At 38.6% G+C, this 27,416-nt stretch overlaps 1 protein-coding gene and 1 pseudogene across 1 annotated transcript; both read left to right on the forward strand.

The window, feature by feature from the left end:
- The first annotated feature begins 15,077 nt into the window (after positions 1-15,077).
- Positions 15,078-19,896, forward strand: LOC134368385 (RING finger protein 145-like; annotated as a pseudogene).
- A 3,207-nt stretch (positions 19,897-23,103) lies between these two features.
- LOC134367590 (RNA polymerase II subunit A C-terminal domain phosphatase SSU72-like) lies at positions 23,104-23,688 on the forward strand. Its single transcript, XM_063084332.1, has one exon. The coding sequence runs from the start codon at positions 23,104-23,106 to the stop codon at positions 23,686-23,688; it is 585 nt and encodes a 194-aa protein (XP_062940402.1).
- The last annotated feature ends 3,728 nt before the right edge of the window (positions 23,689-27,416 follow it).

Consider the following 27,416-nt stretch of genomic DNA (forward strand, 5'->3'; position numbering starts at 1 on the left):
CCACATAGATGAATGTTCAAGAACTCAATAGAATAAGAAATATTAACCACAATTTTACACTCAATTTCTTTTCTTCAACTTAATGTTCTATGGGACCTCAGATTTTGAATCTAGAGTTTCATACCTAGGAAATAAAATTATGGTAAGAGTGAGATTAGAGAAGACTTACTTTTTTTTGAAGCCATGTGAAGGTTTATTCCTCTGTTTGCTACTTTTCATCACTGAAAAGTTCTTTGGAGACCAATAGAATGAAAGTTTTACAAGCCATATGTCGGTTCTCTTATTTTAAAAAGTTCCATATGATTTTAACGTGGCTAGTGCAGTCTCCCTAGCCCAGCCCTAATTTCATTAGAGTTGATAACTAAAAATTAAATAAGGAAGGGTAAACATAAATTCCCAATAAAAGAAAAAAAAATGTCCGCGTGATAAAATACATCCTTAGCAAAAAGTAAGGGTATAATATACTCTGCAGCATAATATTTTCTTTATTATATTTCTCAGCTATAGCTCTTCCACTCAGAAATTGGAGACCATCTTTTAATGAAGTTGTTATTCCTTCCTCTTTCCCAAGCTTACAGGTAGGTTAACTTGTACAAATTGTTATAAAATTAAATTTTCATTTGTACATAGTTAAGTGTTTATAAAGCACTCAAAATTGTAGATTACATGTACATGAATTCTGAAACTAAAATAACACTTTTAAGATAATCTTTCTGTTGTAAAAATATTCTTCATACATGCGTATGACCAGAATAATCTTTTCTTGTTTGGGAAATTTCCTATGCAAAGTAAGTTAAGAAAAAAAAGTCAACAATATCAAGATTCATACTTCCCATGTTAAGATAACTCGGCACCACCTAGTGTTCAAGTTCTGCAACTACTAACTTACAAATCTAAAATTGCTATTGAAACTCGGGTTCTAAAAACTACATTTTAGAAATGCTTTTTAAAAAATATGTTTATGATGGCAAAATAAGAGTACAAAAAGAATGTACATGATGTCAAAATTAGTATAAAAATAGCCACATGCTACTTAAATGTGAAAATCAGACCTATTTTTATTCCAAATGCAGATTTCTGCCTCCCTCAAATTGTATCAAATCTGAAGAGAAGATCTAGGTAACTGAAATATACAGAAAGACTGTACAGTCAACAGGCTAGTCAAAACTATGGCTTAATCGTACAAGGCAAATGGTTTATTCAAAATATCTATTTACTTATTGGAAGGGATCAAAATAGCAAAGGCAACAATGCATGTTTTCCTTTTTCTTTACACAGCCATTGTGGTCTTCTACCCATAAGCTCCATTACATCAAAAGAACAAAGTGGGATTAATTCTTCATTTAAGATCATTCAGCATTACCAGTTTTTAAAGAAACATGAATATCTTAGAAACGAATCAGTCTGCTTTAACAAACTGCATTCATGCTACAGAAATTTGAATCTTCTTTAAGGGTTAAGGCCAAAATCCAAACTGTAGGACAATGTTCAGAAAAATTAGAAATGTAAAATGTTGAGCTCAATTTAGATACCATTGATATCTTCATTAACATCTGCAGCGTCATCAAAATTAATTTTGTCATCATCTCCAGGACCACATGTGTCACTTTCATTGATTTTAGCTTGGTCCAGAGGCTCACCATATGTCTTCAGGAGTGTAGCTTCATCTGCATTGTATTTAAAATTATATCAGCACTGTTATCCTGGCAGTCTCAGACACCAACCAACACAATGTTTGTGGTGTTTATCCAAACATTTTTTCTCAGTTTCCCTCTGATGTGACATAACCTCTATATACCATAGAAACACATTGCTTCTGGGGGTGAGGTCATCGAGATGGCAGGATATACAGTCCTCAGCATTACTCCTCCCCCTCCTAACAGCTGATCAATTTACAACTATTAAAAAGGAAACACTGCCATCCTAAGACCGCTGGGGCTCAGCGGAAGAGGAGAAGAGACCTGCAGAGTATGTGAAGGCATGAGAAGCCATGGTGAGAGGGAGGAGGGACTGTTCCAAGCCCTGGCTACTTCTGGGCCAGTGCAGTGTGGGGTGGGGAGCAGCTGCAGCACAGGAAGTAGCTGGTGGAAGATAGCCAAGCTGCAGCAGTGCCCTTTGCATGAAGCTTCTTGGAGTCTGTAGAGGAGAAGAGGGCTTTGGAACATACCATACCAGCTCCTAGGCCAGCAAGACCACTTGCAGGGTGTCCTTGGACCTGTATAGCAGCAAGGGGCGCCACAGCCTACAGAGAAAGGAACCACCCAGAGCTCGGTGCGACATTGCAAGGGACTCATGCACAGTCTGCCCCACAGGAAGAGTCTCGAGTGTGGGGCAAGGCTGTCCTGCTGGGGGAACATTGGAGCACAGTGTGGGCAGCTGATCTACACGGACACTACTCAGTGAATACCAGTAACGGTGATAAAACTGCAGGGGATGCAGATTGCAAGAAACACTTAGTCCTGGACCACAATTTCCACACACCCAATTATATCTATGGAGACCTCATAAAACCCAGAAGTGATTAAAAGACCACACTGAAAATCCAATCTGCACAAAAAGCCTTCCCCATCAAAGAGAATCAGCATCGAAGCAACAATTCAGCTCAAGCACAGAGCTCAAGTTCAGGTCTCCACAGGAAGTGCCCCCAATTTTGGAGTTAGGCACAGGCCCCACCACAAAATGGCAAATACAACAGACCAGAGACAAAGCTCTGATATTAATGAGTGAAGGTCTACCACCACCAAAGAACATTTATAAAACCTGGAAGAGGTAGAAGTCTCCTCAAATGCCCTGGTATCAATGTAAAGATGCAAAGATCGAGAAAGAACAGAGAAATATGACACCAACAAAGGAAACAAGCAAAGCACCAGCAAAGAACCCAAAAGAACAGTGGATTTATGAAATGTCAGACAGAGAATTCAGAATAACCCTCTTAAAGATCTTCAGAGAGTCACAAGAAAATAGAGATAGAAAATTAAATATCTGGAAAACAATCCAGGAGCCGAATGAGAAAACTGACAAAGGAATAGAATCAATTAAAAAAACCCAGAAATTCTAGCAATAAAGAATACATTATCTGAACTGAAAAGTTAGAAAAAAAGATAGAAAGCTCCTACAGCAGACTTGATCAAACAGAAGACAGAATCAGTGAGCTCAAAGACAGAACATATGAAATTATCCAATCAGAGAAGCAAAAAAAGAAGAATAGGAAAAACTGAAATAGAAATACAAAAGTTATGGGACTCCCTCAGGCAAAATAACATCCACATAATTGGGATACCTGAAGGAGAGGAAAAAGGAAGAGACCTAGAAAGTATATTCAAGGAAATAATGACTGACAATTTTCCAAGCGTGGAGAAAGATGACAGCATCCAGGTACAGGAAGCTAAGAGGTCACCATTCAAATTCAAGCCAAAGAGGAAGACCCCAAGGCACATAATAATTAAATTATCGGAAACCAAAGACAAAGAAAGAATATTGAAAGCAACAAGAGAAAAGAAACACATAACATTCAGTGGAGCCTGAATACATCTGTCAGCAGATTTCTCAGTAGAAATTTTATAGGACAGAAAAGAATGGGATGATATATTCAAAGTTCTGAAGGAAAAGACTGTCAGCCAAGAATTCTACATCCAGCAAAACTAACCTTCATATATGAAGGAGAAATAAAGTCTTTCCCAGATAAACAAAAGCTAAGGGAATTCATAAACAAGAGATCTGCTTTACAAGAAATGCTAAAGAGAGTCCTTCAGTCTGAAAGAAGAAAACACGAAGGAGCAGCAAGAAAACATTTTTTTATTTTATTTTATTTTATTTTATTTTATTTACTTATTTATTTATTTATTTTTTAAATTAAATTTAATTTTTTTTAAAATTTTATTTTGTCGATATACATTTGAAGGTACATAATTCATTAGTAAAGTAACTACAAGACAACCTCAGAATACTCCAGTGTGATAAGGGTGGTGAATAACCCACTTACATCCTCTGTATGAAGACTAAAGGACAAACCTAACAAGACAATAACAAATACAACAACCATATAAGAGATAGTCAATATTAAAAAATGTAACTTGAGAAAACAATGTCAAAAAGTGGGGAAAGAGTCCAAAGCAGAAAGTTGGCTTTGTTTTTTTTCTTCTTTTTTAGATATCAAAGTTAAGTTATTAGTCTAAAATAATCTGTTATAACTATAACAAGTTTTTGGTAAGCCTCATGACAACTGTAACACAAAAACTTTTGAGACATACTAAAAATAAATAGCAAGAAATCAAAATATACTGCTAGAGAGAACCACTCAAACACAAGGGGAGACAGTAACACTGGAAAGAAGGGAAAAGAGATCTGCCAAACAACAGAAAGAACAGCTAACAAAATGGCAGTAACGAGCCCCTATATATCAGTAATAATTCTGAATGTAAATGGATTAAATGCCCCAATTAAAAGACACAGAGTGGCTTGATGGATATTAAACAAGAATCAATAATATGCTGCCTATAAGAAACTTACTTTACCTACAGAGACACACATCAACTGAAAGTGAAGGGATGGAAAATGATATTTCATGTAAACAGATACCAAAAAGAGCAGGAGTATCTATACTTATATCAGATAAAATAGACATCAAGCCAAGGAAAGTTAAAAAAAGATAAGAAAAAAAGATAAGAAAGGTAGTTATATTATGATAAAGGAATCAATTTAACAAGAGGATATAAGAATTATATACATATATATATATATATATATATTTTTTTTTGACCAGTAAGGGGATCGCAACCCTCTGCACAGTGTGGTCTGCACCACTCTCAGCCAGTGAGCGCACCAGCCACCCCTATATAGGATCCGAACCTGCGGCCTCGGTGCTACCAGCGCCACACTCTCCGGAGTGAGCCAAGGGGCCGGCCCAACAATTCTAAATATATATACCCAACTCCAGAGCACCTAGTTATATAAACCAATTACTATTAGACCTAATGGGAGAGATAGACTCCAACACAATAATAGTTGGGGAATTTAACACCCCACTTGTAGTAAAGGACAGAACATCCAGACAGAAAATTAACCAAGAAACAGCAGAACTAATCTCTACTCTAGGCCAATTGGGCCTCACTGACATTTATAAAACATTTCATCCAACAGCTGCAGAATACACATCCTTCTCAGCAGCACATGGAACATTCTCTAGAACAGACCACATGTTAGGTCACAAAACAAGCTTTAACAGATTTTTAAAAATTGAAATCATATCAACTACCTTGACCAACCATAATGAAATAAAACTAGAAATCAGCTAAAATAGAGACACTAGGAACCTTACAAAGACATGGAAAGTAAACAATACACTCCTAAACAATGAATAAGCCAAAGAAGAAATCTAAAAGGAAGTCTAAAACTTCCAGGAGACAAATGAAAATGAAAACACAACAAACCAGAACATATGGGATAAGTGAAAGCAGTGCTAAGAGGGAATTTTGTACCAATAAATGACTGCATCAAAAAAGGAGAAGGACTTCAAATAAACAACCTAATGTTACAAATCAAGGAACTAGAAAAACAAGAAGAAGCCAAACATAAATCAGTAGAGAGAGACAAATAACAAAGATCAGAACAGAAATATATGAATTAGAGATTTAAAATAGAATACAAAAGATGGATGAAACAAAGAGTTGGTTTTTCAAAAAGATAAAATCAATAAACCTTTAGCTAGACTACTGAAGAAAAAAAAAGACTCAAATAAAATCATAAACAAAAAAGGAGACATTACAACTGATACCACAGAAATACAAAGGATCATAAGAGACTACTATGAGCAAACTATATGCAAATATATGAAATCCTAGATGAAATGGATAAATTCCTGGACACATACAACTTGACAAATTTGAATCCTAAAGAACTAGAAAACCTAAACAGACCAATAACAGGTACTGAGATTGAAGCAGTAATAAAAAGTCTTCCAAAAAAGAAAACCCCAGGACCAGATGGCTTCACTGCCAAATTCTACCAAACATTTAAAGAAGAACTAATACCTCTTCTCAAACTCTTCCAAAAAATTGAAAAGGATAAAATACTCCCAAACTCATTTTGTGAGCATTATGGTCATACCAAAACTGGAAGAAGACACAACAAAAAGGAAAACTACAGACCACTATCTCTAATGAACACAGATGCAAAGATCTTCAACAAAATATTAGCAAACAGAATCCAACCATACACTAAAAAGATCATTCATAATGATTAAATGGGATTAATCCCAGGGATGCAAGGATGGTTGGACATACACAGATCAATAAAAATGATATATCACATTAATAGAATGAAGGGGAGACAAAACCCATACAATCATTTAAATAGATGCATAAAAAGCATTTGATAAAATCCAACACTCCTTCGTGACAAAAACACTCAATAAATTAGGGATAGAAGGAATGTACGTCAACATAATAAAGGTCTTATATGACAAACCCACAGCTAATAGACTGAATGGATAAAAATTGGAGGCTTTTCCTCTAAGATCTGAAACAAGAAAAGGATGCCCAATTTCCACTCTTATTCAACATAGTACTGCAAGTTCTAGCCAGTACAATAAGGCAAGAAAAAGCAATAAAGGGCATCCAAATCAGAGGGGAGAAATTCAATCTATCCCTATTTGAAGATAACATGATCATATACTTAGAAAATCCTAAAGACTCCACCAAAAAATTACTAGAACTGATAATTCAATTTAGTATAGTGGCAGTATACAAAAGCAACAGAAAAAATTCAATAGCCTTCCTATACTCCAATAACAAAATAGCCAAAGGAGAAATCAAGAAAGTAATTCCATTCACAAGAGCTACTAAAAAAATGAAATACCTAGGTATAAGTTTAACCAAAGAGGCGAAAGATCTCTACAATGAAAACTGAAAACATCGGTGAAAACTTTGAAGAGGACACAAATAAATGGAAAGATATCCCATGTTCATGGGTTGAAAGAATTAAAATCATCAAAATGTCCATATTACCCAAAGCAATCTACACATTCAATGCAATTCCTATCAAAATACCAATGGCAATCTTCACAGAAATAGAAAAAACAATCCTAAAGGTATGGAACCACAAAAGACCCCATATAGCTAAAGCAATCTTGAGCAAAATAACAAAGTTAGAGGTATCATGCGTCCTGACTTCAAAATATACTATAAAGCTATAGTAACCAAAACAGCAGAGTACTGGCATCAAAATAGACAAATTGACCAATGGACAGAATAGAGAGATCAGAAATAAACCCACTCACTTACAGCCAGCTGATTTTCAACAAAGGTGCCAAGAATATACAGTGGGAAAAGGACAGTCTTTTCAATAAATGGTGCTGGGAAAACTGGATATCCACATGCAGAAGATTGAAATTAGGTCCCTATATCTCACCATACACAAAAATGAACTCAAAATGAATTAAAAGCCTACATTTAAGACCCCAAACTATGAAACTACTAGAAGAAAACATAAGGGAAATGCTACATGAAATGGGAGTAGGCAGCACTCTTTGAGCAAGACTACAAAGGCCCAGGCAACTGAAGCAAAATTACACAAATTAGGACTACATCAAACTAAAAAGCTTCTGTACAGCAAGGGACATTATCAACAACGTGAAGAGCCAATGTGCAGAATGGGAGAAAATCTTTGCAAACTACACATCAGCAAAGGACCTGAACAGACAATTCTCAAAAGAAGACATACAAATGGCCAACGGGCATATGAAAAAAATGGTCAAAATCACTAATCATCAGGGAAATACCAATTAAAGCCATAATGGGAAATCATCTCACTCCAGTTAGAATGGCTATTACCAACAAGATGAAAAATTACAAATGCTGGCGAGGATGCAGAGAAAAGGGAACTCTCCTACACTACTGGTGGGAATGTAAATTGGTGCAGCCATTATGGAAAACAGTATGGAAATTCCTCAGGGAACTAAAAATTGATCTACCATACAATCCAGCTATCCCACTATTGGATATATGCCCAAAGGAAATGAAATCAGTATATCAAAAAGACACCTGCACATCCATGTTCTTTGCAACACTATTCATGATGCCAAGAGATGGAATCAACAGAAATGCAATCAAGAAAGGAGTGGTTTAAAAAAATGTGGTATACATACACAATGGAATACTATTCAGCTGTTTTTTTTTTAAAAAAAGATATCCTATTATTTTCAGGAACATGGATGGAACTGTAGAGAGGTCACGAGGGAACTAGAATGGCAAATAGCAACCAGATGGTGAATAAGGTGGGATGGTCATCCAGGACCAGATTAATGGGGAGGCTCAGGGCATGTTTTTAGGGCTCAGCTCACTCTCAGCAGCTCAGAGATGTGACTGAACACTCAGGATGGGGGGGCCACGGTTCATGGTGCGCAACCCACCTTGTTAAATGAAGTAAGTCAGGCACAGAAAGACAAATACCACATTATATCACTCATGTGGAATCTTTAAAAAAAAAGTGGTTCTCATAGGAGTAGAGAGTAGGATAGTGGTTACCGGAGTCTAGGTGGGGAAGGGGTTGGGTGGAGGGGAAGTGGTGGACTAACAGGTACCAAATTATGCTATCTACCCTAACTGAGTCATTATGCAGTACATGCATGTATCGAAACAATATAATGTACCTCACAAATATGTAAAAGTAAGTGTTAAAATAAAATTTTAAAAAGTAATAATTGTGTGACTAAGTCAAGAGTTTAGTTAATAGTAATGCACCAATATTGATTTCTTAGTTTTGATAAATATTCCATGGTAATTTGGAAGGTTAAAAATAGGGAACACTGGGTAAGAGTATATGAAAACTCTGTATTTGCAATTTTTCTGAAAATCTCAAATTATCACACACACACACACACACACACACACACAAATCTAGTGAACATGGCAGACTGTGACATTAAGGTTGGCACCTTAGGCTTGATTTGTAAAGACCATAGGGTATAGTCTCTGTTCCAACAGATTCTTGTCTACCCAACCCTAGATAAGAAAGTTTTCCTGCAAAAATATTGTTGCAATTGCCCCGTATAAAACTATTATTTAAAGTGCACCTAAAGAGTACCTAAAAGGACAGAGGCCTAGGAATTCATTGAGTTTAAAGAACAGGTTGTACATTTGTGTTTTCTAAATTTATTTTTCACTACTATAATAATGAGGACATATATTTGTTTTGTACATTCTTGCTAATAATATTTATGTGCAAAAACAAACAAAAATTTTTTTTAAAAAACATGTTGCTTTTAACCGTCCATTTCTCAACATTTTCAGTACCTGAGCATATTCTTGTCCATCTTCTCTGAACACCAGCTCCCTTTTATCAGATTCATTCTCATTCTTACTTCTGCATCTATATTACTTCCTTTACTTTCTCCTGGGACAGTTTCACATTGCTCTGTGCTATTGTTAGGTGGATTTCTACAACTTCCTGAACCACATAGATTCCTTAGAGTCCAGTATTTGGGCATCGTTAGGACACACGGAAACTAATGTCCTTTATTCTAGGGCATGGCATTCATGGCCATCTCGCTGTGTCTCTGACTTTTTTCTGGGTGATGGCAGTGGCAGCAGTGGCGAAAGCAGCAGCAGTGTCAGTGATTTCTCCAGGGGGACGAGGGGTGACACAAGGAAGCACGAGGGATGAAGCAGGCACTGGGAGCTGGGTAGCATGCACAGGAGAGTCTCACAACCGAGCTTTCTGAGATCTGCCTGCACCCAGTAACATCAGCAGATTCTTATCATTCTCAAAATCATCATCACCAACATCATGATCTTTATCATCATTATCACCATTACTTTCACCATATTGTTCCCCATTATGGCCATCATCATCACCAACATGAAAGTTACCATCATTATTTCATCATCTTCATTATCACCATTATCTTTATCTTCACCATCCTCATCATCACCAATAAAATTACAATCATGGACAACAGCATTATCATGATCACCATGATTATCACCATGCCCATCACCATTGTCATCCTCAACAGCATCCGCATCATCATTTTCATTGTCTCCATTATCATAACCTTGATCATCAATATGATCAACATCATTCTTCACCTTTATCTCATCAATGAAATGTTCACCGTCATTACCATTACCATTATCATTATCACCATAATTAACAAAAATCACTCTCAGCAGCAGTATCCTCACCATCTTCACAATTATCACCTCCACCAACAATTTCATTGCTATGATAGCATTTTTATAATCTTCATTACCATCATTATCATGACTCTCATCACTGCCAACATCATTTTCATCAATAATACCATCATAATCAATACCTTCATCATCAACAGAATTATCATCAGCATCACCGATTTCACCATTATTATCAGTTATCACTGTTGTCATCATCATTACCATCATCATCAACATCATCATTTACAATATCTCCATCATTATCACTATCATCACCCTCATCGCCACTATGATAAACACACCCTTCTCATTTCATTATCATTAACATTAAATCATTTTTATCATCACCACTATACTCTTCACATCATCATCACCATTACCTTCCTATTCAGCATTACCATCATTTTTATCGTCTTTCACTCTTCATCTCCATCATCATCAACAGAATCAAAATCATGTCCATCTCATCATCGTTATCACCATCATCATTTTCTTCATTATCACTATCATCGTCTTCACTACCCTTACCAGTATCATCTTCATTACCATTTACATTATCCTCATAACGATTATCATCATCATCACTGGTGCCATCATGTCGATCACAATGATTATCATCATTTTCATTATCACTGTCATCTTCTCCACCATTATCACCATCATGAATATCACCATCATCGTTTTTTCATTATCACCATCTTAATCTTATCATCACCATTGTCTTCACCATTCAAATCACTAGTATCATCTTTACCATGAACTATTCAAATCACCATTGAAATCACTTTTATCATCTTTACCATCATCTTCACACACATCATAAGCATCATCTTTTTTATCACCATTATCATCTACATTGTTACCATCGTCATCATAATCGTCACTCCCATTATCAACTTCAATATCTCCATCACCATTACCATGACCATCTTCACTGCAGAATCATAACCATTTTTATCTTCATCATTATCATTAGCTTCATCGGACTTGCACTTACCGTGACCATCATCATTGTAAGAGATCATCATCATCACTATTTCACCATATTCATTCTTACCACCATATCATCATCTTCATCATCATCATTCTCAGAATTATCTACATAATCGTCATTGCTGTCATCGTCTTTTACATCATCACCACCATGGTTATCACTGTCATATTAATCATTTCTACCATCGTCACCATCATTATTATTTTCATCTTCTTTATTACAATTATCATAACCATCATCATCACCTTCATCACCATAATAACCGCCATCATCACTATCACTGTTATTATCACCATCATCATTTCATTACAATTATTACCATCATTATTGCCATTATCATCACTACCATCATCCTCATCATCTTCATTATTATTCAACCATCACTATTATTGCCAGTCACAGAATTGTTATCAATATGATTAAGAAGATGATGATAGCAATGGTGGTGAGGATGACAGTTATGATGATGAGATGATGGGGACCATGGTGGTTGTACAGATGATAATGATTGTCGGAGGCCGGCTCCGACGAGAACGAAAGTAACCTGAAAGTAGAAGACCGCTGGGAAATAAAGACAGAGAAAAGCGGGGATCGAGGGGGCTAAGAGCAGGGATGCTGCTCACTAGCAAGTTTATTCAGGTTACAATCTTATTTATATCCTACTGGCTGAAGTCTACGTGAAGGAATGTAACAAACAAGCTTTTTTAAAAAAACAATACAGATGGCCTTGGAATTTCCTTGTTCCCTGCTCTCACGTCAATGGCTCATAAACATCTGAGGAACATGACGTTTATGGCAAATACCAGATCTAATCTCAAGGTGTATTTCTAGGCAAGAAGCACGCATACACTGACCTGTGCATGACCCTTAGCAAGGACACCATTATTCCAGATCTCCTTACATGCTTACAGGACATACAAGAAGGACCCTTTTCAAGGCCCTCTTTAGCACCCCGCAAGCTAGTCAGGCCTGCACAGGTCCCCACAATTCCCCCTTTTTTATTTTATAAATGCGTATAATCTTTGTCCTTATCTTCGTATAATTGTAATTTTTTAAAAGCAACAAATAATTTTGTGAAATGGGTTAAGACAATTTTACAGCCAGTGATGAGAGCAAGAGATATAAGGATTACACCAAGAGCCAATATTCCTAAGTAGATCAAATGAGTGCTTAACTGTTGCAAAGTCGGGAACTGTATTTTAAGATTTTGAATAAAGTGTTGTTGGTATATATTGGAACACGATCATCCTCCCAGGTGACTGGATGCAGCAAAGGTGGGCTGGGGACATAAGCCCAATAGTTGTTTCCTGACACCGGCACAAAAGGAAAAAAGATGATCCAGAATATGGAGCAGAGGTGCGCCAGGGAGTGCAGTGTGAGGATCTTCCGATCAAACTCATTCTTGCGCCGAGGCGTTATCCTCAGCCTCATCATTTTCCTGTGTAGTCGAGCCACCCGACTTTTGGGCATGGCGGACACACCGCTCCGGTAACCAGCGAGGGCTATCAGCGTCTGTGGGAAAAACACAAACATAACCTCTCCCCCACATTAATACTGGATCAGGCCCGTGGAGGGCCCCAGTAAGAGGGTCCCTCCACGTGACCAAAGGGTGAGAAACAGCTTTTGGATTCCAAAACTTTTCTGCTGCAGAGCGTCCTTCTGCATCGATTTGCAAAAAATTTAAAATATAAATAGCATGGGCAAGGAGGGAATGGGGAGACTTATAGTCTAGCTCCCCCTTTTTTATTTTATAAATTTGGTTTTTGATTGTCAGATGTGCACGTTCAACAATCCCTTGACCTTGGGGATTGTATGGGATGCCTGTTTTAAGTGCAATATGGAATTGAGAGCAAAATCGCAGAAAAGAGCTACTGGTGTAGGCAGGGCCAGTATCAGTTTTAAGATGTTTGGGTGTGCCCATCACTGCAAAACAAGACAACAAATGAGCTTGTAGCATAAGCAGCAACAGTTTCCAAAACAGCATCAATAAATGGAGCAGTAGGTCCATACTGAGCACAAGCCATTTTTAATTCTTTCAACTGTTTGTAAGGCAAAGGCTCGTGTACACGGTGAACATTGTCTTGTTGATCTCTTTGTTCAACAACAGGGTAAGCCCCCAACGGAGGACGATAACCCTCCAAGTTTTCTCCGTTTTTGGATGCAGCCCTAAGGGCTAATTGTAAAGGAGAAATGACATCATCCAGTGTCGGAGGGGGAGGTGAAGTCTTAAGGACACGAAACTCTGTTCCTTGAGTGTCTAAAGCCGGAGCCACAAGGGGAATTCTAGTTAAAGGAAGAGGGTCAGATTGGTTCTGTACATCTTTAGAAGATTCTTTTTGTAAACCCTTTACACATTCAGCAATTGCCTGAATTTCTTGCCGCAAGTCTCTAAGAAAAGTAACAGTATTGCCCCCCTCCATGGCAGCAAATATTCCCTCGTCATGATGGTAACGGGCAGCCTGTTCTTCAAGATTTTCCCATTCCCGAGGAGAAAGTTGCTCCTCACCCTTAGGAGCCGAAGCTTCTAGATCAGTAAGCACTGGCTCCTGAAGGGGAACATCATCTAAAGCTTCTAAAAATTCTTGATAGGTTTGAGTCTGGCATATTTTATGTAAGGCTTCCTTAGGGGGGTCCTCCGACATGTCAGAGGGTAGAGGAGCAGAAGGCTGTATGGGCTCCTCATACCTTGGTGGCCCTCCGCCAGACAGGGGAGGGGGCATTCCAGGCGGCGGAGGTAATGGACACGATGGAGGGGCCAAGTCAGCGGAAGAGTGGGAGCGTCTGATAGAGCTCCGCGCAGCACGCCTCCATCTGTCTGCCTCACTTTCAGTAACTAAACAATCTTTAATTAGAGACCATAATGTAAAAGCATCAATTGGAACAGCTTCCGGCCCATGAGCCTGATAATGCCCCTGAATGCGTTTACCAACTTTCCGCCAAGTTTCAATATTAATTGTGCCGGACTCAGGAAACCAAGGACAAACTTGCTTTATAAAGGCAATAAATTTAGACAGCTGTTTAGTTTCAACTTTAACACCTCTCAAACTAAGAGAACTATGTAACACTTGAATAAACAACTCAGAACTATTAGATTGCCCCATTGTTGATAACCCTCGATTGTAACAACAATACCAAAACCACGAATTAAAAACAATTGCGTGCACTCACCTTTCCTGTGGTTCGGGCAGTCTTCAGTGTTTTCAGGTCCCTGTTCGGGCGCCACTTGTCGGAGGCCGGCTCCGACGAGAACGAAAGTAACCTGAAAGTAGAAGACCGCTGGGAAATAAAGACAGAGAAAAGCGGGGATCGAGGGGGCTAAGAGCAGGGATGCTGCTCACTAGCAAGTTTATTCAGGTTACAATCTTATTTATATCCTACTGGCTGAAGTCTACGTGAAGGAATGTAACAAACAAGCTTTTTTTTAAAAACAATACAGATGGCCTTGGAATTTCCTTGTTCGCTGCTCTCACGTCCATGGCTCATAAACATCTGAGGAACATGACGTTTATGGCAAACACCAGATCTAATCTCAAGGTGTATTTCTAGGCAAGAAGCACGCATACACTGACCTGTGCATGACCCTTAGCAAGGACACCATTATTCCAGATCTCCTTACATGCTTACAGGACATACAAGAAGGACCCTTTTCAAGGCCCTCTTTAGCACCCCGCAAGCTAGTCAGGCCTGCACAGGTCCCCACAAATGATAATGATGATGACTGCGGTAAGGGTAATGATGGAATTAAAGAAGATGGCAGTTATTGTATTGGTGGTGATGAATATGCTTATGCTGATAAAGATGGGAAGAATGATGATGATGATGATAAAGTTGTTAAAGATGATATTGGTGCTGTTGATGCTGGTAATGATGGTGATGGTGATGATATGCTTATGCTAGTAATGGTGTAGATGATGGACTTGATGATGGTGATGACAATGAAGGAGTCGGTGATGATGATGTGGATGGTAATGATATTCATGATGATGTTTGGTGCTGTTGATGCTAGTAATAATAGTGACATTGCTCTCCAATAAATGGTGCTGGGAAAACTGGATGGCCACATACAGAAAAATAAATCTATACCCCTATCTGTCACCATATACAAAGATCAACTCAAAATGGATGAAAGACTTAAATATAAGACTCAAAACTATGAAACTGCTAGAAGAAAACATAGGGAAAATGCTCCATGACATTGGTCTGGTCAATGACTTTATGAATATGATCCCAAAAGCATAGGCGACAAAAGGAAAAATAGACAAATGAGATTACATCGAACTCACAAGCTTCTGCACAGCAAAGGAAACCATCAACAGAGTAAAGCAACAACCTTCAGAACGGGAGAAAATATTTGCAAAATATGCATTTGACAAGGGGTTAATGCCCAGGATACATAGAGAACTCAAAAAACTCAACAACGAAAAAACAAATAATCCAATTAAAAAGTGGGCAAAAGATCTGAATTGACATTTCTCAAAAGATGGCATACAAAAGGCCAACAGGTATATGAAAAAAAGCTGAATATCACTAATCATCAGGGAAATGCAAATTAAAACCAAAATGAGGTATCATCTCACCCCAGTTAAATGGCTATTATCAAAAAGACAAAAAATAAATTCTGGGGAAGATTTGGAGAAAGGAGAACTCTTATACACTGTTGGTTAAAATGTAAATTAGTACAGCCACTATGGAAAACAGTATGAAGGTTCATCAAAAATTTAAAGGTAGAACTACCATATGATCCAGCAATCCCACTACTAGGAGCACATCCAAAGAAAACAAAATCAGTATGTCAAAGATATATCTGTGCTCCCAAGTTTATTGCAGCACAGTTTACAATAGCTATGATAAGGACTCAGCCGAACTGTCGAACAACAAATTAACGGATTTTTAAAAATGTGGTATCTATACACAATGGAATACGATTCAGCCAAAAAAAAGAATGAAATCCTGTCATGTGCAGCAACATGGATGGTCCTGGAGGTCATCATGTTAAATGAAGTAAGCCAGGCACAGAAAGCCAAATACCACACGATCTCACTCGTATTTGGAATCAAAAAAAAAAAAAGTTGAAAAGAGTTTGATATTATAGAAGCAGAGAGTACAACAGTGGTTACGAGAGACCGGGAAGGGGGTGGGGGTGGGGGAGGGAGGAAAAACAGGGAGAAGTTCACCAACATATACAAAATCACAACTAGGATCAGTAAGTTCTGGTGTTCTGTTGCACAGTAGAGTGACTATGGTTAACAGTTAACTTTTGCATATCACAGAAGCTTTTGAATGTTTTCACTACAAAGGAATGATAAGTTCAGGAGGACACAGTTACATTAACCACCCTGATCCGATCATTATGCAACCAACGTATGTGTGTATCAAAACATCACATTGTGGCAGAGCGCCGGGGTGGGAGCAGCGAGCGCAGGAGGCCATGGCAGCCGCCGCCGCCACCACAGGCTATTGAGGGGCTCGGGCGGTGACCTCATTCATCTGGCCGCTGTCGCCGCCGCTCCCTGCACCACCTCCCAAAACACAACAACCAAGGCCCAGCGCGGAAGAGCCGCCGCTGTGAGCCGCACTGTCCTGGAACCCCGCTGCCGCCGCTGCCGCCGCCGCCATCGCCGCCTGAGGACAACAGTAAGGCTGGTGAGAGAGCCAGGAGTTTCGGAGCCCTCCCGCCGGCAGCGCCGCCCTGCAGGGAGGGAAGCCGCGGCCCGAGGTCTTCTCCAAGGGGAAAAAAAATAAATGAACCCAGCTGGAGAGGAGACAGAAACTGGAGGCAGTGTTCAACGTGAACCTGAGGGTACCAAGCACCATGCTGTTGGATTTTCTGTACGGATGGGATGTCAGCTCCTTTTTCCAGCAAATCCAAAGAAGTAGCCTCAGTAACAACCCTCTTTTCCAATATAAGTATTTGGCTCTTAATATGCATTATGTAGTTTATATCTTAAGTGTTGTGCTACTAACCGTGCCCAGGCAGCATCTGGTTCAGCTTTATTTATATATTATTATTATTATTATTATTATTATTATTATTATTTACCATTATTGAATGGAATTGATTTTCGTGGCCCTTTCCCCCTCCCTCTCCCCTTTTATACCCTTGGCAACCTCAGCTCTCTTCTCTTCTCTCAAAAAATTCAATGAATTATTGTGATTGTTGTATCTTTTTTGTTGTTTATTTATTTTTATTAGCTCCCACATATAAGTGAGAGCACGTGGCATTTCTCTTCCTGTGTCTGGCTTGTTTCACTTAACATAATGTTCTCTAAGTTCATCCACGTTGCTGCAAATGGCAGGATTTCATTCTTTTTTATAGGAGAATAATATTGCATGGTATACATATACCACATTTTCCTTATCCACTAGTCCAATGATGGACATTTTGGCTGGTTCCAACTCTTGGCTATTTTAAATAGTGCTGCAATAAACATGGAAGTACAGGTGTCCCTTCAACATGATAATTTCCATTCTTTTGGGTAGATGCCCAGCAGTGGGATAGCTGGGTCATATGGCAGTTCTATCTGTAGTATCTGCAAAAGAAACAATTAACAGAGTGAAAGACAACAGAGTGGGAGAAAATATTTGCAAAATATGGATACGACCAAGGATTAATATCCGGACTATACAAGGAACTCAAACAACTTAACAGTAAAAAAACAAGTAACCCAATTAAAGAATGGGCAAAGGAGCTGAATAGGCATTTCTCAAAGGAATATATAAGAATGGCCAACGGACACATGAAAATGCTCAACATTACTCAGCATCCAAGGAATGCAAATCAAAACCTCACTGAGATATCATCTCGCCACAGTTAGACTGGCTATTCTCACAAAGACTGAGAAGAACAAATGCTAGCGAGGATGCTGAGAAAGGGGAACCCTCCTACACTGTTGGTGGGACTGTAAATTGGTGCAGTCTTTATGGAAAATGGTATGGAGGTTCCTCAAACCACAAAGAACTTCCATATGACCCAGATTTATCTATATTCTTTGACTGCCCTACATTATGCTGGACGTCAAATCTCCAGGGACTATGTTAGGAGTGAACTGGAGTCCGCCTATGAAGGACCAGTGTATTTAGAACCTCTCTCCATGAATCGGTTCACCATAGCCTTAATAGGTCAGTTGAGGGTGTGTACTTTATTCTCATGTGTCATGAAAACGAAGCAGATCTGGCTCTTTTCAGCTCACATGCTTCCTCGCTAGCATGACTCGGCCTTGTCCCTCTGGAGACTATTGTTATCATAAACAAATTTGCTATCATTTTTACTGGATTGGAAGTTCTCTATTTTCTTGTGTCTAATCTTCTAGTACCTTATAACCTTGCTAAGTCTACATACAGAGAATTGGTTCAGGTTGTGGAGGTAAATGGCCTTCTAGCCTTGAGAATCTCCCTGTGGAATCAACTGGTAGTCCTCGACCTTTTCATGGTTTTCTGGCTCGTCTTATTTGCTCTTTACATTTACTCCTATTTCAGTGTTCGAGATTAGCCTGCATCACATGAGAGGCCTCTTTTCCTTTTTCTGACAAATATTGCTGAACGTTGCCTCACTCCGTATTCTCTTTTGGGTTTGGTCTTCACAGTGTCTTTTGTCGCCTTGGGTGTTCTGACACTCTGCAAGTTTTACATGCAAGGTTATCGAGCTTTTGTAAATGATCCTGCCATGAATTGGGGCATGACGGAAGGAGTAACGCTGTTAATCCCGGCGGTGCAGACTGGGTTGCTAGAACTACAGGTTGTTCACCGGGCATTCCTGCTCAGTATTAGTCTCTTCATTGCTGTGGCTTCTATCCTTCAGTCTGTAATAGAAATTACAGGTCCTATTGTTTTGTCACTGGTAGCATCTAGAGACAAGAGTTTATGGAAACACTTCCATGCCGTAAGCTTTCATTTATTTTTACTGATTTATACAGCTTATATCATTTGCCAGTTTTCCCACATGCACTTTTAGCTTCTTATTATTATTTCCAGCAGCAATCTCACCTGTCTTCAAGTTCTAGGAACACTTTTTTAAGTCTTATTTATGGTGGAGGAATTCAGAAAAGAGCCAGTAGAAAATACGGATGATATCATCTGCTACGCGAATGGCACTTACTGCCTGCTGGAGTTTCTTGTGGAGTTTCTGTGTGGTGGCTTATGGCGTCTCGGAGACCATCTTGGGAGAATGGACAGTGATAGGCTAAATGATCATCTTCATTTATTCCTAGTGTAATGTGTGGCTTCAGGCCCAGCTTCAGTGGGAGAGCTTTCTTCTCCACAGGGATGCTGTGAATAAGATTAAATCAGTACCTATTGCTACAAAAGAGCAGCTTGAGAAACACAATATTTGTGCCATCTGTTAGCAGGACATGAAATCTGCTGTGATCATGCCTTGCAGTCATTTCTTCCATGTAGGCTATCTTAAGAAATGGTTGTATGTCCAGAAGACCTGCCCTCTGTGCCATTGCCACCTCAAAAAGTCCTCCCAGCTTCCAGGATTAGGAACTGAATGAGTTCCACAGCCTCCTGCTGCAGCTGAGCAAAATGTCATGCTTCAGGAAGGCACTGAACCCCCCAGAACAAGAGCAGCCTCCAGGGACCAAGATACAGGAAGGTTCTAGGGACAATAATGAGTGCGGTGCCAGAAGATCAGATAGCCAGGAAGGGGCTATTGACCCCAAACAAGATCCTCATAGTGCAAAAGACGAAGCACATCCTGTTGAGTTAGCCAAGGAAAAGAAGCGGGAATGATGCTTTGATTCTTTCTAGAAGAACTCAAAACAGATTCCTGCTCAGATTTGAGGAATGAATGTAAGAAATGATTAGGCAAGAAACTGACATTCCAAGGATCTTAATGCAGGAAGTACTCTCAGTGGAGACAACCTGCTTTCATCCCCTGACATTGTGGGAGAAATTCTGCAATGTGTACTAATCAAAATGTATTTATATGTTCTGTGTTGATGTTTTGTAGAGGTTTGCCAAGAAAACTCAACCTCAGCAACTTCAGAAACTGCCCCTGATTCGTGAGGGATAAATAAAATTAGATTTGAATGTTTAAGCGGGGCTAAGGAAATGAGGATAAAGAGCATAAAGACAGCATGGGAAGAAGCAAGCAGAAGTGGAACTGATATTTCACTTTCTATGGGGACAGGATCATTCTTGTTATAAAGTATGAGTAGTGATTAGCCCTTTTCTCCATCCCCTTTTCCCTCAGTTAATTGGAACTCAGCCAGGTGATTGAGTTTTGTACAGCACTTAAATGAAATCAAAGATGGAGAAGCATTGATTGTATTCAAAGATTGGAACACGCTCATACTTTATATGTGCTTTAGGGGAGGGGTGCGTGGACACCAGGCCCTTGCGAGTGCATTCATGTAACCTGAGACTCTGGAACTCTATGACAGAAACTTCAATATTTTGCTATATATGGAACTTTTGCTAATATTTTGTATACTTCACTGGCTCTGTGAAGTAAACTAAAACTCTCTAATGAACACTTTGGAGTCCGCTTTAGTGAAGGAGACAGAATCTTCAATATTTTGCTATATATGGAACTTTTGTTAATATTTTGTATACTTCACTGGCTCTGTGAAGTAAACTAAAACTCTCTAATGAACACTTTGGAGTCCGCTTTAGTGAAGGAGACAGAATCTTCAATATTTTGCTATATATGGAACTTTTGTTAATATTTTGTATACTTCACTGGCTCTGTGAAGTAAACTAAAACTCTCTAATGAACACTTTGGAGTCCGCTTTAGTGAAGGAGACAGAATCTTCAATATTTTGCTATATATGGAACTTTTGTTAATATTTTGTATACTTCACTGGCTCTGTGAAGTAAACTAAAACTCTCTAATGAACACTTTGGAGTCCGCTTCAGTGAAGGAGATCTAAGTGGGAAGGGCTTTAGGTCACTGATGAAGGCCCTGAGTGTACTTTTCAATCCTGTGTAATATTTAATTCTTGCAATTGAACCAAAACAATGTTAAGTTATGACTACATTTTCACTTTGGCAGTAAGTACATAACTGTATGATCACACTCTGCAAATGCCACATTTAAAGCTGTTAATAGACTTTGCAACCTTTTTTGACAAGAATGTGTCATATTTAAATTGTTACCTTCATCGTGACTACAGGTAGAACTGGGGAGGGCGAATGTAATTTTTTATGGGAATTTTGATATGAAAAGAAACTAGTCATTTGTTTATACAATAGGCTGGCTCAAAAAGTGTTTTTCAGACTCGGTATTCCTAACGTGGTACGTGACTTAATTTTTAGTAGCAAATTTGGATGTAGACTGACGGACATAGCTGAATGTCTTAATAAATTTAAATTTGAAGATTTAAAAAAAAACATCAGATTGTATCCCATAAGCATGTACAATTGCAATGGGTCAATTAAAATAAGTAAATTAATTTTAGAAAAAGAAAATGGTAATAATAAATATAAGGATAATGGTGGTGGTGTTGGTGATTATAATAAAATGATTCTTGCAAAAGTCATGATAATGATAATGGAAATTTAAAGGGAATCAAAACAGTACATTACAAAAAATCAATTAAGCATGAAAGAAGGCTGTGGTGGAGGGACTGAGTAACCAAAAAGGTATAAGACCTACAGAAAACCAATAGTAAAACAGTAGAAGTAAGTATGTCTTTATCAGTAACTACAGTGCATATAAGTGAACTAAAACACCTTTAAAGGGTAGAATGGAAAAAATAGGCAGAATGGATTGAAAAATGATCCAACTATATGGTGTCTACAAGATACTCCGTACATTCAAAGACAAAAGGTTGAAAGTGAAAGGATGCAGAAGCATATTCCATGGCTATACTAATATCAGAAAAAATAAACTTTAAGTTAAGGACTTTCAGAGACGAAGAAGGACATTAAATATTGATAAATGTGTGAACCCATCAGAAACAGACAGGCACATAACAACAGAGCACCAAAATATATGGAGCAAAAAACTGGCAGAACTGAAGGGAGAAATACACAGTTCTACAATAATAGTTTGAGATTTCTTCCTTTATATTGGTTATTGGCCTATCTTTATATTTTTTTCATTATAAAATGAAAATTATATATATTTATGGTATACAATGTAATGTTTTAATATATGTGTACATTGGGGAATGATTAATCAAGATAATTAACATATCCATCACCTCACATACTTACCATTTTTAATGGTGAGAACATTTAAGATGCACTCAGCAATTTTCAAGTATAAAATACAGTATTATTAACTACAGTCACCATACAGCTCAGTAGATCTGCAGAACTTGTTCTTCTTGCCTAACTAAAGTTTTGTACTCTTTAACCATCATCTCCCCATGCCCTGCCCTTTCTTAGTCCCTAGTAACCACCATTGTACCCTCTGCTGTTATGAGTTCATTTTTTCTTGATTCCAAATATAAGTAGATTATGCAGTTATTTCTTTCTGTGCCTGGCTTATCTCACTAAACATAACGCTTTCTAGGTTCATTCATGTCGTCACAAATGAGAAAAGGTGAAAGCAACAAAGGTGTCAAATCAACAAATGCATGGATAAACAAAATGTGATCTATATATACAAGGCAATATTATTCAGCCATAACAGGAATGAGACTCTCAGCGCTGGCGCAGGTCGCTGTGACATCAGGACGCTGACGCAAGGCACCTGGCCATCAGGCAGCACATGAACAGACTGCAGGGAGCTGGCCTGGAGGCCCGAGGGGCGGGGCCTCCACTCTTACCCAGGCCTGGTGCTCGGGACCCCAGGGAGGACTTCCGGGCGCCTTGCAGACGCCCTGCTGTGCGTCCCCCTGTGTTGCGCGTCCCCATGTGTTGCGTCACAGCTGAAGCTTCCTCCTACCTGACTTCCGGCCGCCTCCGCCGCCATTTTGCTCACGCTGAAGACCCACAGCCGGGAGGGCGTCCTGGAGCTGAGCGGAGCTGACAGAGCTGCTGTCGCCATGCAGTCGTCACCACTGAGGGTGGCTGTGGTGGACTCAAGCAACCAGAATCGGAGCATGGAGGCACACAACGTCCTCAGCAAACGAGGATTCAATGTCCGGTCCTTTGGAACAGCAACTCACGTGAAGCTTCCAGGATCAACACCCCACAAGCCGAATGTTTATGATTTCAGTACCACATATGATCAGATGTACAATGATCTTCTTAGGAAAGACAAAGAATTCTATACAAGCAATGGCATTTTGTATATGCTGGACAGAAATAGGAGAATCAAGCCCCGGCCAGAAAGGTTCCAGAGCTGCAACGATGTGTTTGATCTGATCCTCACGTGTGAAGAGAGAGTCTACGACGAGGTGGTAGAACATCTCACTTCCAGAGAACAGGAGACCTGCCAGCCAGTGCACGTGGTCAACGTGGACATCCAGGACAACCAAGAAGAGGCCACCCTTGGAGCGTTCCTCATCTGTGAGATCTGCCAGTGTCTTCAGCTCCTGGAGGACATGGACAACAAGATGGAGGAGATGCTGAAGGAGTTGGAGAAGAAGAACGGCAAGACCTTTCTGCACACCGTGTGCTTCTACTGATGCTGCTGGCCACTCGTGGCTCAGCCTCCTGAAGGTATCTTCTTGAACTTCCAATTGTTAGGACTTTTCCTTCCTAGTATTTCTTTTGGCTTTTAGGTACTGCCTCGGTAGACAGCACTGTTACTTGAATAACCTGTACATGTGAAATGGGAAGACATACATAAATACCAGATTAAAAACAAGTTTTTTCTATCCCCCTTTTACTTATGAATAAAATATAGATAACAGAGTTTTTTTTTCTATAACCAAAAAAAAGAAGAAAAAATGGTTTATAGTACATTTCCCCCAACATATGTGCGTCTGTGGTTGTGCCTGCCTTTCCCTTTTCTTCTCCCCTAACTGGCTGGACTGTAGAAATACCCGAATAAAGCCTCGGGCTGCATCTTATTAGGAAAGAACCTGGAATTGTCCAGTAAGTGGATGCTACTGCTCAAAAAAAAAAAAAAAAAAAAAAGAAAGTTGATTCTGATTTATGCTACATATTTATGGGGTACAATCTGTTGTTTTGTTACATATATAATGTTGTATAATAATCAGACGGGTACTTAATGTATCAGTCACCTCGTGCATTTATCATTTCTTTGTGGCAAAAACATTCAAGAGCCTCTTGTCTAGCTACTGTGCACTATGCTATCAGGTACAGAGTTTTGTGTTTAAGAATGAATTTTTTAAAGTTACACGTATAGATAGTGCTACAGTCTAAATGTTTGTGTTCCTCTAACATTCAGATGTTTAACACCAAGGTCTGGGGTTCCATCCCCTTACTGGCCAGAAAAAATAAAAGAATCTAAAGTTTATATGTTGAAACCTGACTTCCAAGGTGATGGTATTAAGAGGTGAAACTTTTGGGAGGTGATGAGGTCATGAGGGCTCATCCCTCATGAATGAGATTCGTACCTTTATAAAAGGGCTTGAGGGAGCCGGTTTCCTCCTCCTACCATGTCAGAATACACTGTTTGTGCCTTCTGTCACATGAAAATACATAGAAGGTGCCATCATGAGGAACAACCCTTACCAGACACCAAATCTGCTGGTACCTTCATCTGGAACTTCCAGCTTCCAGAACTGTGAGCAATAAATTTCTGTTGCTATAAATGACCTGGTCTAAAGTATTTTGTTTTAGCAATCCAAACAGACTAAGACACTGATGAGGTTTACACAATAATATGAAGCTATTTAATGCCTCTGAATCGCACATTTACATATGGTTAAAATGCTAAAGATTCTACGTGTATTTTACCACAATTTAAAAAAATATTGATATATCAGACCCTTTCCCATCAGACTGGGTGTGTAGACATACACACACGCACGCAAATCTGATAATACCCAATGTGTGTAAGGTCTGTATTCATGAATCGCCTTTTAAGAAATGCCATGATATTTTGGATGTAGGAAGCAAGGCAGCTAAAGAGAAAAGACGGAAATGTCAAGGGAGGGTGAAATAGGACCCAGTGTGTAATGTTAGTAGGTCAGAACTTGAATTGTAGACGGAACCAGTGAACACTTCCCAGTGGCAGGTCTAGGATCAAACATGACTAACGTTCAACTTTTAAATTAAGGTGTTTTGTATTTTTTTCTTTTTGCTTTTCGTCTCTGAGTTATGTGGAAAAACTAATACTTTTTCCTTTCATTAGTGAAGAAAAACAGCATCTGTAAACAGCATTTATTTTATTTGAACAACACACAAGTAGAAAAATAACTCAGATTATAAGTCTATACATTTTTCTAACAGGCGAGAACATTTATGTTGAAGCAAATGGTAATAAGGCCAGCGAGGTAACGGAAAATGGGTTTGTTATCACGATGTTTTTTAGCAAATGTACTTTCCTATGACAAATTTGAAGTTCTACCGTTTTTAACTTTAGAAATACAAACACATTTCTATAAGAAATATTTAAAGTATAGTTGCTGCAATAAATGTAAACACTGAGGTTACAGACTATAGCCTTTGTAGTTAAAAATTTCATATTACAGGCTCTCTCAACCATTAAAGACCAAACATACAATGGAAACTGTCCTTATATTTACAAGAGACAGATCATGTATTCATTCAAAGTTAAAGGAAAATCTTTACTCCCCTTTGCTTAAAGTTCTTCCATTGTGTTCTCCACACTACCAAACGTAGCCACTCCATTTAGTCCTCCTTATCCCTTTGAATAATAAATAACCTAGGACTTTAAAGAACCTGTGACCTATACTTTAATTTTAAATTTAACGAAGATGGAACAAAATTATTCTTTAATTTACACACACACACACACACACACACACACACACACACACATATGACTTACACAATACATCGTTTAATGCCTTTTTGAAAACATTTAAGTTTTTAATGTATTTTAGGGTTTTTTTGTTTCGGTAGGTATAGTTAGTAGATTTTAATCATCGTTTTTCAGATGTAAGGAGAAAATCATTTTTACTATAATTTTGTTACCTTGAACAATTTCAGTTCTTATTTTTCAACATATTGCCCCAGACTAATTATACCAATATTAGTCTCAAAATATGAAAGCTTCTATATTACTATGACTGGTTATACAAGGGTACTTCAAAAAGTTCACGGAAAAGTGCAATTAAATGATAATACAAACTTTTCCATGAACTTGTTGAAGACCACTTGTATTATGGATAAGTTCTGAATTGTTTTTAATGTATATGTGCCATGATTCATTAATCATGTCACATACTCCTTCTTACTGGATTAATTAATATTGAGATCCATATGACTACATTGTTTTCTTGTCATTTGGTCTGAGGAGTTGTCTGTGTTATTAGTCATCTGTAGTATACATAAGCCCTTTCTTTCCCCACTCAGAAAATTCAGTTAACTCCCATACTTTTACTACAGTTAAGGTAGCTTTTACTCAACATTTTTTGAATGACATGTATTATCACACCAAGTGAAAGTTACTGCATCATAGGAACATTTCTTTAGAACTATGGGGAATATTGGCACAGACACAACATTTAGATAATTAAATCTCTAACATACTGATCGGCCATAAAGACAGTAGCACAGTCTTTATGTCCTTGAACTTGTGAAACAAAAAGACGTTAGCAGGAAGCAGATGGAAGCTGATCAATTTCATGAAGATTAACGTACTCACTCAGTTGTAGCGAGCCCCTTTCTCTCTGCATTGCCAAATTCTCTTCTCCTTCCCTGTGGAATGGCATTTTTTAAATCTGAGATTCACTGACATAAACCAGCAACCTCTAGGGTGATTGTTATACACAGGTAAATTCATAGCGGTTATTTCATAGGACATTGTTTTCTCCTGACATGAGGGCAATTACACGGACATTCTTTTCTAAAAATGCTAATTTTATTTGCTCATGAGGAGACTGAACCTGAAGCTGGGGCTGAGCCTTTTCAATATAGGAAGGTTCTGGTTCGGTCCTGTGCTGACTGTTGCTCTGTCAGAAATACTCACAAATCTCTCCCTGAGGTGTTAATGCTGAACAATGCACTATGAAATGAGAACTCGGGATCTTACATCCAGTAAAGCACGTTCTTTATTACAGTTTAGGCGGTGAACAGGACTAGGTATGGCCTTTGGCAGGGATATATGACACCATTTTTCATGTGGCTCTAATCTTCAGACAGTAGAACATGGCACGGTTCATATAGGTCCATTGGTTAGTTTTTCATACCTGTATACGGAATGCCTCAACAAACTGTGTTCAGTCAGTCTGGCATCTTTTCCTCATAAAATCAGCTG

The sequence above is a fragment of the Cynocephalus volans genome, chromosome X, assembly GCF_027409185.1.
Source record: "Cynocephalus volans isolate mCynVol1 chromosome X, mCynVol1.pri, whole genome shotgun sequence".
Taxonomy (NCBI): domain Eukaryota; kingdom Metazoa; phylum Chordata; class Mammalia; order Dermoptera; family Cynocephalidae; genus Cynocephalus; species Cynocephalus volans.